This window comes from Trichogramma pretiosum, unplaced genomic scaffold (genome assembly GCF_000599845.2).
Source record: "Trichogramma pretiosum strain Unisexual culture from Peru unplaced genomic scaffold, Tpre_2.0 scaffold83, whole genome shotgun sequence".
NCBI classification, from domain to species: domain Eukaryota; kingdom Metazoa; phylum Arthropoda; class Insecta; order Hymenoptera; family Trichogrammatidae; genus Trichogramma; species Trichogramma pretiosum.
Genome location: NW_019641663.1, coordinates 546,037 through 562,144, shown reverse-complemented (window position 1 = coordinate 562,144; position 16,108 = coordinate 546,037). Strand labels below are relative to the sequence as shown.

The following is a 16,108-nucleotide window of genomic DNA, read 5'->3' as shown; positions in this document are numbered from 1 at the left end:
TTGGAGAGAAAACACCACGTGGATGCGAAATTATTTTGAAAACTTTGAGTGCCACATATATATATGATAGAATATTATACGCGCATGTTGTATGTGTACGAATATTTTCATAGCTAATACGTTTCCACATGTTCGTGTTTCCCACAGGTTTGTTTATACACAGTTTTGGTATGATATATAGCGATTATATTAGCGTCTCGTTGAATCTATATATGCGTGCGGGAATTATTTTCCGACTGTTCTAATGACGTATATGTTTTGTAAAATTGTTATTATTACCGTTGCGTGGAGTATGTGCGTGTACATATATAATAACGGCGTTACTTTGTTGATGAAGAAACAAGAGAGTAATTTTACGATGGCATTTAACGATGTAGCTGTTAAACATAAACGTTTCGTTCGATCATGCGTTGAATTTATGTAATTATTTTTCTTCCGAACGTAATGGAAAATATATTCGAAAATTCCTGAATAAAAAAAAAATATGTGTAACGAGTGTCAACTGAATTATTCCCTACCTTTCTCTTGAATTAAATAATTTAAATTTTCTCTCTCTCGTCGCTTTCTTTGCCGAGAGGAAAGAAGAAATTTCCTTTTGATAACCGTAGCGACTCTTTGAAACCGATCCGTCCTCTTTCCTTTTTTTTTTTTGCACAAAAAAATCTGTATACAAATCCATCGCAAACGTGTAGAACAAGGAATATAATAACACTGAGAGAGTAAGAGAGAAAAAAAAGAAAAGCATAAAGAGGAGGAAAAAGCGCAGAGTCTCTCTTCTGCACGGAAGTATAAAATCCGATTGGAACGATTTGCATCGTCAAGGCGGTCTCTGTTCCGGTCGCTTCTTCTCTTTTTCCTCTTTCTCTTTCTCTCTCTCTATTCAAAACCTTTCACGCCTTTCCTGCTCCATGGGCATCGGAAGCTGCGCAGCGCGCGCCCAAGGTAAAAGTATAAGCAAGCGGCAGCAAGAGCGAGCTTCCAAAATGTATAATGCATCCTGTGCCACTGTTGCTACTACTGCCGCTGCTGCTGCTGCTGCTTCTTGAAAATTGCTTATTGTTCAGAAAGAGGGAGAGAAGGAGAGAGAAAGAGAGATTTAACGGGTGACAGAAATAAAATAACGAAACTTGCGAGATAGAGAGGGCGGGGAAACAATGAAAAATATATAACGTCTTTATTTTAGTACGATTTTGACACCCGAGCGCCGCGTTGCCTTCTGAATGCGGAATCACGGGGAAAGAGAGAGGATAAAGTCGAGCTTTCATTTAAAGAAAATAAAATGGAAATGATTCGCAGTTTATGAGGGGATAAGCGATATAGCTGAAAACTCGGCAATCGGTAATTACGTGCGATAGAACTTTGAATACATAAACCGCGGATGTATACATTTTTATATATGATTATGATAAAACTAGTGTGCGAAGCAAATGATTGAGAGGTTGTTTATCGCGAAATGATGATTGTAGTGGAATAATTACGAATTCTAGCACGAAAATATTTCGATTACGACCCATGGTGGTTGCTGGTTCAGGTCGATATTAGGTATGCAAACCCGAAGCGATGGAAAAAAAAAATTTTATTTTTAATTTGAAAATAATTTTCAACATTTTTCATAGAATCCATACCTGGATTCTATTCTATTGATCCCTATGTCCATAGAACAACGTGGGAAGTTCTCTTTTAATTAAATTTACACTTCTTTGATTTTTTATTTTTTCAAGATTTTTTAAAAATTTTCAAGACTTTTCATTTTTCAAGATTTCTCTTTTTTCATAATTTGATGTTTGCAGTTAAATGATTATAAAGAAGTTTCACGGAAGATGGCTATCCATAGACAACTAACATTATGTTGTAGGTTTACTTTACAAACTTTTTGTAGATATTTTTTTTCATCTAAGAAATAATAATGATTTTAATTTTGCATAGATACTTTTCATCTTAAGGGCCAACAGGGGCCTTATTGTTTTTAATTTCTCATTAACCGGATGAGGCTGAAAAAATAAAAAAAATTTTTTTCAAGAACACATATGAACAGTTTTCAATCCCCATTTGAAAGTATTTTGTCTGGTACCATACGTAAAAAAAAAATATGTATTGATACTCAAAGATTATTGCTCATGAGTATTACTCGTACATATATATCGTCGCCCCAGCGCAGGAAGGTATCTATTTCCAAGCTGTAGCAAAAAGGATACTTACTCGCGCGCAGCGGCAAAAAGGTATCTAATTCGAGCGAGAAGCAAAAAAGTAGCTTATTCAAACGAAGTGGCAAGAAAGTTTTGACGCGCTGAATTTAGGTTGGCAACGCAGACGTAAATGATAAAATTTTGTTTCAATATTCAATATTCAACATTTAATTCAAACTTATGTAAAGCCGGTAACTTCTACTTTTCTCTCAGAACAAACAAAGTTCTCCATAAGTGGCAAATTGAATCGAAATCGCGGTGAGATTGATTTGTTTGCTCGCACTACAAATGAATGAAAATCATTACACTAGCTCACTTGTTTTTTTTCTTTTTTGCTCTAATACAAAGCATATTTTATAGAATATGTCTGAATTTTTTAAGATTTTTATGGATCATTTTTGGTATTTTTGATTTCTGACCATTTTCAAAAATACAAAAATTTCCCCGGAAAATTCTGAAATAATTCAGGGGTCTTTTTTGAACAATTATAAGGAGTTTTTCTAAGTAAAGTTTTTTTCCTAGATGCTTGGTTAGCAGATAAAAAAATTGACCAAGTTTATACGTGGTTTTTTTTACGAGGCACCATTTTGTTGTCCACAATGTTGAATTTTCGATATTGTAACAATTGGACTTTTATGTCTACACTCCATGGACGCAAAAAATATATGTCAGACACACGGATCAAGTCTCTTTTGATTCAAAAATTTAGGTTGAATCAAAATTTTTTTCAAAAAAATCGTGTGTTTTGTTGTTAAACTGTTCATAACTTTTGTTCCTTAACATTTTTTACAATTCTGACACTGAATTCGAAAAGTTCATAAAATTTCCCATCAAAAATGACTATTTAAACATTTTTCAGATATTTTTTCACAGAGCTTATAGCACCGGAAAAAATGTGGGAAATTTCGTCCGTTTGGCCCGAAACGGATTAATTTTTTTTTGTGCTGGGTTCTAGTTTAATTACTTGCTTCATTGGCATTTCATAAATAAGATAGGAACGATAATTTTTCACGAGGAAGCTCTTTGTCAATGAATAGGAAGCGGTTTTTTTCTTTTAAATCGAAATGAGACATTTTTCAAAAAAAATCTCAAATACAGAGCAAGCGTAGCTAGTAAGGTTCAATAACTAGTGTTAATTAAGTTTTTATACTTTAATAGTTGAATATCTGCTTTATTTAGTAATTTTTATCACGAACAATAAGTATTTATAACTAGGTCTCTTATTTAATTAAAACTATTTCGTCTAATTTTGAAAAAAGGCATTGTCATCATCAGAAGCAGAGGGTGGATGAGCTTCTCTACTTTGGCATCAATATTTCTGAAGTCTTCTGCAGTCCGTCTACTGATGTATTTTTAAAATGTCCTTTGCCTATTGTTTGGGTTACCAAATCTAACAAATCTTTCATATCTAAATAATTGGCTGCTAAAGTAAGTTCAAAAAGAGTGTCCAAATCAACCTGTAACATTATTCAAAAATATTATAAAAATTTTTCTGATTTGTTAAGTAGTACATATAATTTTTGTAAACAATTGAGATTTTAAGCTTATTTCGATAATTCAAGTTATTAAATTCAATCATGGTCCACGTGTATACACTACTAACTTTACGGCATAAGCAGGTATAGATGTTGTATTGATGACAGTATTCAGCAAAGCAAACAAAGATATAATTTCTGCTCGTGTGATTTTAAATTCGAATTTTGAGTTTAAATGTTCAACTAAATTCCAACAAAAAGAATATTCAAACTTAATATTGTTTAAATACCTTTAGAAATGTTTGATCCCATTCTGTCATTTGAGGTTTTTCATCCGTGCCATCTCCTTTTGGCATGGGATCATTTTTATGATGAGTAGCGAATTCAATAACCTTTTCCAGAGTATCAGACTTAATATTTTTTAGAGTAAGAACTTCATCCAATTCTTCTTCGCCTAAACTTTCAACCATTGTTTTTACCATATATGAGCGCTTAGCGATTGCTAACTCCACGTCAAAAACGACTCCGTCAGAACTTTGCAAATGCAGGATTGGCACCTGTAATAAAATTGAAAAAGATATTGGTCAAATGGTTTACATTTATTTCATTGATTGTAGCAATAGAGTTAGTAATATTATTCTATTTTTACTACGTATACACTTTGTAAACTGAACAACTATAAAAGTTCTTGTAAAAAAATCAAAATAAATGATAGATATTTAAATTTTGTTTCGAAATAGAACTGATAGTTATTAAGTGGTAGTATTTGATAATAAATGATATCTAGTTAGACTCATTTCTATACTATACGTATACAATAAGTATGAATAAATATACAATAAAAATAAGTTAATTCGATCACGTTATCAGAAATTTAAAAATACGTCTTCGATGCCTCGGACACCGTCTACCCAAATACATAGATCATTCACAGCATATTCATTTCGAAAGTACGATCGATCCAATACTTCAGTGAAAGCAGATGTTCAACGGATAAAGCCACGAGGTCGGTACCCTGATTTCGACAGTGAAAAGAAAAAAACACGTGCTCATCACGCGATCAGCTGTCAACATTTGACGGTAATTATTTTTTATAAAATTTTTTTTACATATGAAATTCTGATAAATTAAGAGATAAGCCTATTTCAAAAATAATGAATTCCTACGTAAAATTCAAGTACAGGTTCTTTTTCAATAACTTCTTCAAAAGTCTCTTTGCTTACTATTGAATGTAACAATCGGAACAGAAACGATGTGGTAAGGTTATTGGCAATAGTATACTGCTGCTCTAGGCCATGGAAAACAAAATATTCTAAAAGGACTTGTAATTAGTGGCCGAGTCAGTAAAGCACGTGCTCTGGGGCTTGTTTTTTCCGTGGGTTAGACCTTTATTCTATTTTATTTTGAAATAATATTCTACACGCGTTACAACATATACACGCACGTGTTGGGAATTTAAACTAATTGACAAATAATTTAACCTAATTGTCTACGAAGTCTGAATTAAAAACTTACCTGGCTAGAGTTTTCTTGATTTGAAGCCATATTGTCAATGAGATATTTTAAGCTGCGTTGTTGCTACGTCGAAAGATTCAAGCACTGTGAGACTAACGTTCATATTCCGAATCTTTTATATCCTAAAGTGTAGGCGGTCAAGCCATCTAGCGTTGAATAGTGGGGAGAGGCAAAGAGTCATTCGTACAGCGAGACACTTTCACATGTTCATTTTCATAAGAAGAAGATCGACTTACAGATTACTTTAATGGTCGTGGACTAGGCGTAAATGCTGCTAAAGCAGCCTTTTTACATCGACAGTTAAAGTTGAAATTATGGCTGTGCGAGTACTCGAAATAACTCTATATGGTATATGGTAAAAACAATCGTATATGGTAAAAACAATGATTGAAAGTTTAGGCGATGAAGAATTGGATGAAGTTCTTCCTCTAAAAAATGTTAAGTCTGATACTCTGGAAAAGGTTATTGAATTCGCTACTCATCATAAAAATGATCCCATGCCAAAAGAAGATGGCACGGATGAAAAAACTCAAATGACAGAATGGGATCCAACATCTCTAAAGGTATTTAAACAATATTAAGTTTGAATATTATTTTTATTGGAATTCAGTTGAACATTTTAACTTGAAATTCAAATTTAAAATCACACGAGCAGAAATTATATCTTTGTTTGCTTTGCTGAATACTGTCATCAATACAACATCTATACCTGCTTATGCCGTAAAGTTAGTAGTGTATACACGTGGACCATGATTGAATTTAATAACTTGAATTATCGAAATAAGCTTAAAATCTCAATTGTTTACAAAAATTATATATACTACTTAACAAATCAGCCAAATTCTTATAATATTTTTGAATAATGTTACAGGTTGAATTGGACCCTCTTTTTGAACTTACTTTAGCAGCCAATTATTTAGATATGAAAGATTTGTTAGATTTGGTAACCCAATTAATAGCCAAAGGACATTTTACAGATACATCAGTAGACGGACTGCAGAAGACTTCAGAAATATTGATGCCAAAGTAGAGAAGCTCATCCACCCTCTGCTTCTAATGATTTCAATGCCTTTTTTTAAAATTAGACGAAATAGTTTTAATTAAATAAGAGACCTAGTTATAAATACTTATTGTTCGTGATAAAAATTACTAAATAAAGCAGATATTCAACTATTAAAATATAAACTTGATTAACACTAGTTATTTAACCTTACTAGCTACGCTTGCTCTGTATTTGAGATTTTTTTTGAAAAATGTCTCATTTCGATTTAAAAGAAAAAAACCGCTTCCTATTCATTGACAAAGAGCTTCCTCGTGAAAAATTATCGTTCCTATCTTATTTATGAAATGCCAATGAAGCAAGTAATTAAACTAGAACCCAGCACAAAAAAAAATTAATCCGTTTCGGGCCAAACGGACGAAATTTCCCACATTTTTTCCGGTGCTATAAGCTCTGTGAAAAAATATCTGAAAAATGTTTAAATAGTCATTTTTGATGGGAAATTTTATGAACTTTTCGAATTCAGTGTCAGAATTGTAAAAAATGTTAAGGAACAAAAGTTATGAACAGTTAAACAACAAAACACACGATTTTTTTGAAAAAAATTTTGATTCAACCTAAATTTTTGAATCAAAAGAGACTTGATCCGTGTGTCTGACATATATTTTTTGCGTCCATGGAGTGTAGACATAAAAGTCCAATTGTTACAATATCGAAAATTCAACATTGTGGACAACAAAATGGTGCCTCGTAAAAAAAACCACGTATAAACTTGGTCAATTTTTTTATCTGCTAACCAAGCATCTAGGAAAAAAACTTTACTTAGAAAAACTCCTTATAATTGTTCAAAAAAGACCCCTGAATTATTTCAGAATTTTCCGGGGAAATTTTTGTATTTTTGAAAATGGTCAGAAATCAAAAATACCAAAAATGATCCATAAAAATCTTAAAAAATTCAGACATATTCTATAAAATATGCTTTGTATTAGAGCAAAAAAGAAAAAAAACAAGTGAGCTAGTGTAATGATTTTCATTCATTTGTAGTGCGAGCAAACAAATCAATCTCACCGCGATTTCGATTCAATTTGCCACTTATGGAGAACTTTGTTTGTTCTGAGAGAAAAGTAGAAGTTACCGGCTTTACATAAGTTTGAATTAAATGTTGAATATTGAATATTGAAACAAAATTTTATCATTTACGTCTGCGTTGCCAACCTAAATTCAGCGCGTCAAAACTTTCTTGCCACTTCGTTTGAATAAGCTACTTTTTTGCTTCTCGCTCGAATTAGATACCTTTTTGCCGCTGCGCGCGAGTAAGTATCCTTTTTGCTACAGCTTGGAAATAGATACCTTCCTGCGCTGGGGCGACGATATTTTCTTTAATATCAATAAAACATGAGCTGAAATGATAATTATGTATCACCTAAACCTCGGACGTTAAACTATTATTAGTAATGATTCATTACATTTTTTTACATGGACGCTATGGTGTTTTCTGATTTAGAATACTAGTAATTACTATACTCTCTGTTCATTTTTTGGTTACTTGATTTCTGCAACTCCTATATGCAATGATCAACACGCGTTAATGAAAAATTTAGATGAATTCGCTGACGAACGGATTATTTTTGATATACGAGAGACGCGATCGGTAATAATAATATGTTTTACGTAGAAAAATCAACGTGGAAGCCATTTATTAATTTAATTTAAACCAAAGAATGTTTTATAATTTTTTTAAAAATTAGTAAAAACTCTCACAGTGGTTTTCTAGACTGAATTGTCGGTGGCTGTTTCAACGGCGAAAAGCACTTCACACTGAAATTTTCAAATAGTAGTGTTTACTAGACTCAGACGTATCTGAAGATCTGTCGCCAAGTTGACGAACTCTTCGTTGTTATACCAGAATTCATGCTATATTTAAATTCTTCTTGGTGAAATTTTTATTATTCAAAACTTAGATATGTGGCGTTTCAGCACAAGTGTCAAATCTTCAATTTATGCATAACAATTCTTTAAGATAATGATAATCTTTAAAGCTTAACAATTATAGTTATATGCGTAGTAAATTGAGTTAAATTATGCATAGTAACTTGCTCTGAAAAAAAAACAGAAGGAAATTGAAAAAAATTAAAGAAAAATATAAGGATCAAGATGAAGAAGACGAAGATAAAGATGAAGAAGAGGCACAGGCACTGAAGGATTTAAAATCTAATGGTGTACCTAAAAATAAGAAAAAAAATAAAAAAAAGATCCTTCTGCGCCTAAACAAGTTAAAAAAGTAAAGCAGAAGTATAATCCAAATAAATGAGCTAAATATTCAATGCCAGCAAAAAATTCACAACCACTTGATTGTATTGAAAGAAGAAGAACCAGGAACTGCGCATGATCTTGATATGCTTGACCAATTCATTAGTAAACCATTTCCTAAATATGAGTTGTTATTTTCGATAACTGTACTCAATAACTCTCTGCAGCACATGGGTAATAACAAATTCAAAGTGAAATAACTGCCAGGTATTGGCATACGAGCAAAAGCTGCATAGATAGCATTAGCTATCATTATGAAAGATAAAAGTAAACAACTAAGAGATATAGGACAAATGTATTCCTAGAAATATATCTGGTAAAGTTAAAATGAGTACGCCTCAAGTTCAGAAAATATTGATGAAAACTTGATTGAATGAATGATTTATGAAGTTCAAGCTTGTATTATATATTATATTGTATAAAATATTAATGTTTTGTCATAAAATATTATTACTTTTGAGGTAATGTAAATAAAATATAAATTTTATAAAAATGACTGTGGTTTATTTTTGAAAGATTATATTGATTTTATTATAATATAAATCATTGTATAAATATGGAATAGTATTTGCATTATCAAAAGATTGAACAATTGTGAACAAACCTCCTATGTATGTTGTATCTTTTACAAATCCGATAGAATTGTTTTTCTTTTTGCGATGAACTTTCAAGACTTCTTGTTTCAACTAAGGCTACTTTACTTCCAATTGTGTATTGGCATCAAAATCGAAAATTCAACGTTAAGACTTTCATCAATGACATATCAATCCGATTCATTCTTTTTTAATTCAAAAAATTTTATTCAAGCTTTGAGACGCCTACCCACTGCAGACGTTATTTTTTAAGCTGCTAAGCTAATCTAATTTATATTTTAACAATTAATATAATGTATACAAAGTGCACTGATGTGGTGTGATACTGTCTGAATTCATTCACTCGAAGATTTGAAAATTTACCACTCACGTTAATAAACGCACGCACACTCTCCAATATTTTTTAAGTTTAAATTTGCAAATAGTATATTTTGTAACAAGTGCGCGAAGCAGTTGACTCACCCAGGAGTTGTTTTCACCCGAGCGTAGCGAGGGTGCAAAGACTCCTGGGTGAGTCAACTTCCTCGCGGACTAGTTGCAAACGATATTTTTTAACTCTGCTTGCGAGAAACTAGGGTTTTCTGACGCTTTAAGGTTAGAAAGCCCGTGTTTCGCGCACGCAGTGTTAAAAAGCTATTTATTGAGGAATGTGCACTGATCGACATCAAAACACACAATTTGAAACTTCCATTGGTCACACGTGAAATCATAATTCAGTAATTGACACACAGCACACAATATCTCGAAATCTGGATACTTTTTACTTGCTCGAATTGAGTCACGAGCCGCAGTTGATGGCGATCTTTCTTTATTTGTTTACACTGCGCGGCAGCGTCGTTGCACTGTCAAACGAGAGAGTAGTCCTTGTATAATAGCTGCTACGTTTTCGTTGAGCCCGAGTTGATGTGATATTTTGATGCTGTTTATTAGGTTTTAATTAATTTTGTTGAGAAACATCTATTAATAAACATGACACTAAAATATAGGTCAGTCAGTCATCAATGTGTGCATTCGAATTCATCGATATAATTCACGGAGAAACCTACGACCGTAATATTCTCAGGATTTACTGATGTGCGTCAGAGGCCGACCGTTCTTATGTGCAAGTCGGTCTCGTCATTGTACACCCGATTTCGATGAAGCTAATCGATATTTCTTCTTTTTGAAAAATATCTCGAATTATTCGGACGTATTTGTTCCCGTACCAATTTCACACTCCAGACTTCCAGAGTGAAGAAATCCTTGTCGTTCGTGTAGGATACATCCTAACCTCCTCACGTATATACTTTTCAATCTTTTCAAATACATTCGGTCGACTTGAGCCATCTTTGAGTACACTTGCACTTAGACGATTCATAAGTAGCATTTCCACTTTAATCACGAAAATCACTGCGGTTGCAGTTTGAGCGATATCTCCCCTCGTGTTTACTCTGCGGCGTCGTAACGCGCGAACTATACGCTCCACAATCCACATGCTGATGCGTCATACGCGTGCCAAAACGCAGAGTCGCTCGCATTCTCGAGACGAGTTCGGAGCCGAGTGCCTTTGTAATCAAATTATGTAAACATGCATACGAAGAGAATTTTGTAACTCTTCGATCGACATAATTGATATTATTTTACAAATAATGTGTACTGTATTAGATCCCAATGTTCGTCGATGCTACTGCGAACTACTTTTTAAAATATATTGTTTATTACTTATCAAGCGAGCCATGATTCGATAAATTTATAAATTATAATTGCAGAGAATTTACCGAAACTCTCGTATGATACGATTGTATAATGAGAAACTCGATGATAAAAACATTTTTAAGATTTTTTAAAATGATTTTCCTTCTTTCTAAAGTCTTTTTCATCACTCCAGAATTTGAATTTTGAACTGTTTTTGCGCGTGTTTCTTATAAAGAGTAATTCGTAAATTTACAACGACTATATTCGGCATCACCCTGACTTGTATATATAACAGTGCATTGAGAGATTTCCAAAAGGAAAAGTTGCGCGTATGAACGTGCAATTAAAAAATTCGATCACGATGAATCTTTCTCAATTTTTATAGATATAAACACGATTCAAAAAATACGTTACTATATTTATGGTTCAGGTAAGAGTATTAAAATCTACAAATATTACTCTTTTTATACATAGAATTCATATATGAAAAATTTTTAACTATACAGAAAAACAAATTTATAAATTGCGAGTTATACAATTATGTTTACCGCGCCACTTGCAGATTTACAGAATAAAGTATACTCGCCATCTACTGGTAGGAAGCTTAAAGTGATATTTTCGTATGTAAATTGATTAAAACTGGTTTAAATTTTTCGAAAAAATCAAATCAAAATCGTAATTTTTGAATCATTTGAAATGCGCTTAATTTTTATAATATAATAATACGTAACAGGCGTAAGAGAAAAAATCGCCAAAAACAAACTTTTCTCGTCTCTAGAATCTAATTCACACGAATATATGCGTACAAACGCTGTCGCTGTACCGTATGAGCGAGAAAAGTCAATACCAATGATTTGCTTTTGACACACGGTATAATATTTTCTCTTAGTCTTAAAAGAAGTGTTTGTTGTCTTGTTTTTATAATATCAACAAAATCAACTAAAAATTTTAGTGGGTTCTATACAAAACTGCTATTTCTTTGTATGTACCAATTACGAATTTCATAATGTGCATTACTATACTTTTTTCCGTACATCGTACACACTTCAATAAAATACCTCTTTATACTCGGAATACCCCCGACGTGTCACCAATGCATCTATTACAATATAATCCAGTCCTCCTACCTATGGACGATGGACGCGCTGACTCGTCGCGCCCGCCGTCAATCATCGTCGCGAATATATGTACACAATAATAATATTCCATCGAGCGAACAAACAATTTCAACTCGTACATCATTCGGCGCGTATAATCCGATGTTATCGCGAACGAGACGCACGCACAATTATTATATGCATAAATGCTGCACCGCCGCACACACGTCGCTGACACGCGCGCGTCTGTATTTTGCGGTCTGTATCATTTCATCGTGCGCATCAGCGGCAGCAGCATCGAAAAAAAAAAAAAAAAAGGGACAACATTTTCTCTCTTTTTCACGGCTATTCGCGATTCGTTCTCAAACGCGCGCGATTACGCGAGAGCAGCGTGAAAATCGTCGTTATATACTAATACATATACGCGATCGCGCGTCGTGTCCGTGTGTATATTGATCTAACCGATGGGAGCTTTTGTTGACATACGCGAGCGATGATCTCTCTCTCGTGCCGTGCTGTGGTTTCGATCGTAATGTATGGTATAGCGAATAATATTCACGAATTATAATATCTATTATTTTTGACTGTATACTCGAGAGGCGAGACGACGACGACGATATCGCCGAAATTTCAATGTATGCCGAGTTCGATTGTAACGATAATAATAACATCGTACACACGTACGCGAAAACACGGACTGTATACATCGTACGAATCGACGGCTCGTTGATTTTACCTTACGACGTATTATATGTGACGCGTACGATTTAATCGACTGATTTTGCAAAATTATGCAATTAGCGGGTGCAGGTGGGATACGTCGGCAGCATATAGTCGGGGGAGCCAACAAGTGCCGAGACTTGGAACGGCTCCAAGTCACGAAACATCCGCATGCGAGTCGAAAACCCGTTGAAAGATAATGCGCGATGAAAGATCGCAATACGTTACGTATGTAACGCGGATTATTGGCTGTAATAATTACCGTATCTCTCTCTCTTTTTTTTTCGAGAGTTTATAATGAAGGGAAATCATTTCCCGCGAGAGAAAAATAATCGCAGTTCATAAAGCAAAGTTAGTTGTCTGTCCAAACCGGCACTGCCTCGACGAGGACGATCACGACGACGACGAGAGCGAGATTTATATACGTAGGCAAAAAAGCAGTAAAATCGGCCTCCCCCCCAGCTCTCCAACGTCGTCTTGGACTCGACCAATTTCATTTCCTTCTTTCTCGCCCGCTTCTCGTTTTTCTTCTCTCTCTCTCTCTCTCTCTCTCTCTCGTTTTTCCCAGTAACTAAATTGCGTAATTTTAAATTGAAATTTTTTCTCCCCCAGATTCGCGCGCAACGACACTCGACTCTCTACCGTCCTATATACCGTATGTATATGCTATATCATCGCGCATCCCCGTTTACTTTTCGAGTCCCAGCAGCAGTTATATAGCAAGCCTGTTTTACCGTGCAAATTGACGTGGTGAATCCATCTCCTGGCCTTTTTCTTCTTCGTCGTCGAGGTATATATCGATTCGAAATTCAAATTGTTACGTGCGAGGATAGAGTAAATAAATTCAACGATCAGCGATTTATTTGCTATGAAAAACGTTTATTATTTTCATATCATTATGGTCGATCAATCGATAAAATTCGTACGTTAAACAAAATATATCACTATATACAAAAAAACAAACGTACGTTATATACACAAAAATTACAATCATCTACGAGCTCTCGTTCTCGATCTTGTGCTCCTTGAGCGTGTCGTCGTCGTCTATGGCGCAGCAGTAGGTGAAGCCCTGCTCGACGTAGGCGAACTCCCTGTGGGCCATGTGACACTCGACCATGCGGCACCGGGGCCTCTCGGCCATGTACTCCCTGACCTCCTCGGGCGTCAGGAACGGATTGTTGATCACGTGGAAGACGATGCCGCGGCGGGGATTCCTCTTGTCGACCATGTAGCGCTGCAGCACCCATGGCACGGGCACTCGGAGATAACCGCCGCCCAGCTCCTCGGTGTCGGCCAGCTCCAAGCGACCCTGGCCGCGGCGGCCCGGTTGCCTGTAGGCGCCGTAACTCGTGGCGCCGAGCTCGAACTCGCTGTCGGTCTGCGCGGCGATCTCGCGCATTATCCGGCCGACTCGCGCCCAGTTGCCCTCGGCCACGCTCTTCCACACGGGCACCGTATTCTCGTAGAAGTAGCTCGCCGTCTTCTCGTTGTGATAGTAGAAGTCCTCGTCGGAGATCAGTTGGGTCCTGACGAGTTTTTGCTCTGTGCGGGACATTTTAGTCAGAGATGAGATGATGATTTTCAATTTTTAATTTTTTGTTTTTGAGAAACGAGCGACACTCACCCTCATTGATGCGCTCCTCGATGTCCTCGAGCTCCGGCCACTGACCCTCGAACACCTCGCGCTGATTGTCCAGACTGTACACAGATTCATAATCGAGTAATTTTCCGCTGGCGGCCGCGTGGTGCGCCAGTCCCCAGCCGTATCTCGGCGTCTGGGCTGGCTTGATCTCGTTCGTCAACGACGCAGCCGGCGTCAGAGTCGCGGTAGCCACGAGATTGCCATTGGCCGCCAGCTTGAACTCCATCACACGGAGAAAGTCCACGGGCGTGACGAAGTATCCGGTCTGATATCGCTGTCCCTGGCTCAGGTCGCCCTTGGAGACGTCGATAAAAATCGGCTCGACCTCGCGCGTACACCTCGGACGAGTGGCCGATTGGAGTTTCGTCTCGGCCGGGTCTTCTCCGTGTATTCCTAGGCCGCGCTCCACGACGACATCGTCGCCGTCTGAGCGCGGATTAATCGTACGTCTGTGGTACAGATAGGTGGCGCGGTAGTCGCGATGATCCTGGACGGGGCCGCGCAGGATCATCATACGCTCCTCGGCGCAAGAGAGATGCAGCAAGGCATCGCCATCCTTGAAGATGCACTCGGTGTTGGGATCCGGATAGCGATGCTTGGGCAGGTTCTGCGCGTCGTAGCCGTAGACGATGGGCCCGCGCGGATCGTCGCTGGACAGCAGATTGACGGTCCCGTCCTCGTACAGGTAGGCGACGCAATTGTCGTCGTTGACGAGTGGCTGTTGTTGTGGCTGTTGTGGCAGCGGTTGATCCTGATGATGGTCGTCGTTGGCCCCAACTGCTGGAACAAGAAATAAGCAAAACGAAAAAAAGAAAAATTAATTAAGTAAGTCGAGTTGATTACTATGGGTATTATTATAGGTATATTCACTTGAGCTCTTGAAAAAGCAGAGAGCTGCCAGGATCAGCACGGCGGTGAGTCTGTGGGTCGTCGTCGTCATCATCTTCTTAGATTCGTTGTTGCGGCTCGGAGCAGAGAACTTATTGGAGAACGTCGGAGCAAGTCGGCGGACGAGAAGCAACAGGCCGAACGTCGTGTACGGTCCTCGCTGCGACGCCGAGCCCTTCGCGCGAAATCTAATTCAGAGCCAGAGAGAGAGAGAGGGAGAGAAGTAGGGGGTAAATAAAGCGCCGAACGTCATTGCGGCTTATTCGCAATTATAAATTCAAAATTCATCATCGTCGTCATCGATATACGATCGCGCGCGCGACGTTGCCCACGTGACACGAGCGAGCGACGCGTGTGTGTATAATAATTTCAGCGGTATAGCAGCCGAGAGTCGAGGCAGTTAAACTTGTAAATCAACAACTTCGGCTTGTGTGCGTGTGTACGTATGTATGTATACACATCGTATACACCGGCAGCCGAAAGTTTCTCAAAAGTAGCAGCGCCAGAGAGCCTCGATATCGCGTCTCGAGTGTTCCAAGTCTTCTCTCTCTCTCTCTTACTCTCTCTCTCACTCTCTCTCTGTTTCTGATACGCCGGGGGTTTACATGGCACTACTCTATAACACAGGGAAAACTCTCTGCAAAGCTTCAAATCCGAGAGTTTGTTGTCTTGGCGCGCGCGCGCGAGAAGTTTGCAACTTTTTGAGACTTTGTCTCCCTTTATATACATAACACGCGGGGCTCGTAGGCAGAGCTGTTAACATATAAATTGACATTTTAACACTCGATGCCGATGCTGCTGCTGCTGCTTATGCATGAGAAAAAAAATATATATCAACGACAAAAAAAAAGAAGAAACACAAAGAACAAATGTCGAAACGCGCCAGTGTGCATTCGGTGCTAAAAGGATTGCGTTTCATAGGGAGGGGAGGGAGTGTACGTATATGAATATAAATTTAAAGAAGCAGCAGCACAAAGTTTTTGTCCTGCTATATATCTATCATCGTCT

At 37.0% G+C, this 16,108-nt stretch overlaps 3 protein-coding genes across 4 annotated transcripts; 1 reads left to right on the top strand and 2 right to left on the bottom strand.

Moving 5' to 3' along the window:
• Positions 1 to 3,327: 3,327 nt before the first annotated feature.
• LOC106655567 (S-phase kinase-associated protein 1-like) lies at positions 3,328 to 5,281 on the bottom strand. The gene is made up of 3 exons (XM_023460228.1): positions 5,177 to 5,281; positions 3,952 to 4,218; positions 3,328 to 3,643 (listed from the first exon to the last, which is right to left on the bottom strand). The coding sequence occupies exons 1-3, from the start codon at positions 5,204 to 5,206 to the stop codon at positions 3,485 to 3,487; spliced, it is 456 nt and encodes a 151-aa protein (XP_023315996.1). The 5' UTR covers positions 5,207 to 5,281; the 3' UTR covers positions 3,328 to 3,484.
• Positions 5,282 to 5,364: 83 nt separating this feature from the next.
• LOC106654752 (S-phase kinase-associated protein 1-like) lies at positions 5,365 to 6,361 on the top strand. The gene is made up of 2 exons (XM_014374753.2): positions 5,365 to 5,739; positions 6,048 to 6,361. Exons 1-2 carry the CDS (start codon positions 5,548 to 5,550, stop codon positions 6,204 to 6,206), a joined length of 351 nt encoding a protein of 116 aa, XP_014230239.2. The 5' UTR covers positions 5,365 to 5,547; the 3' UTR covers positions 6,207 to 6,361.
• A 7,067-nt stretch (positions 6,362 to 13,428) lies between these two features.
• LOC106654681 lies at positions 13,429 to 15,256 on the bottom strand. 2 transcript variants are annotated; one of them, XM_014374654.2, is made up of 3 exons: positions 15,083 to 15,256; positions 14,195 to 14,992; positions 13,429 to 14,112 (listed from the first exon to the last, which is right to left on the bottom strand). In XM_014374654.2, the coding sequence occupies exons 1-3, from the start codon at positions 15,153 to 15,155 to the stop codon at positions 13,565 to 13,567; spliced, it is 1,419 nt and encodes a 472-aa protein (XP_014230140.1). In that variant the 5' UTR covers positions 15,156 to 15,256; the 3' UTR covers positions 13,429 to 13,564. The 2 variants fall into 2 exon arrangements, with proteins under 2 accessions (XP_014230140.1, XP_014230141.1); XM_014374655.2 differs by having other exon boundaries at positions 14,195 to 14,989.
• Positions 15,257 to 16,108: the final 852 nt, after the last annotated feature.

Bases quoted from the DNA above. Each gene is read 5' to 3' on its own strand.
- LOC106655567 (XM_023460228.1), bottom strand. From the start codon at position 5,206: ATGGCTTCAAATCAAGAAAACTCTAGCCAG. The intron at 4,219-5,176 runs GTAAGTTTTTAA...ATTTTATTACAG, and splicing joins ATCAAGAAAACTCTAGCCAG to GTGCCAATCCTGCATTTGCA. The intron at 3,644-3,951 runs GTATTTAAACAA...ATAATGTTACAG, and splicing joins GGGATCAAACATTTCTAAAG to GTTGATTTGGACACTCTTTT.
- LOC106654752 (XM_014374753.2), top strand. From the start codon at position 5,548: ATGGTAAAAACAATGATTGAAAGTTTAGGCGATGAAGAATTGGATGAA. The intron at 5,740-6,047 runs GTATTTAAACAA...ATAATGTTACAG, and splicing joins GGGATCCAACATCTCTAAAG to GTTGAATTGGACCCTCTTTT.
- LOC106654681 (XM_014374654.2), bottom strand. From the start codon at position 15,155: ATGATGACGACGACGACCCACAGACTCACCGCCGTGCTGATCCTGGCA. The intron at 14,993-15,082 runs GTGAATATACCT...TTCTTGTTCCAG, and splicing joins CTGCTTTTTCAAGAGCTCAA to CAGTTGGGGCCAACGACGAC. The intron at 14,113-14,194 runs GTGAGTGTCGCT...TGTCCCGCACAG, and splicing joins CGAGGAGCGCATCAATGAGG to AGCAAAAACTCGTCAGGACC.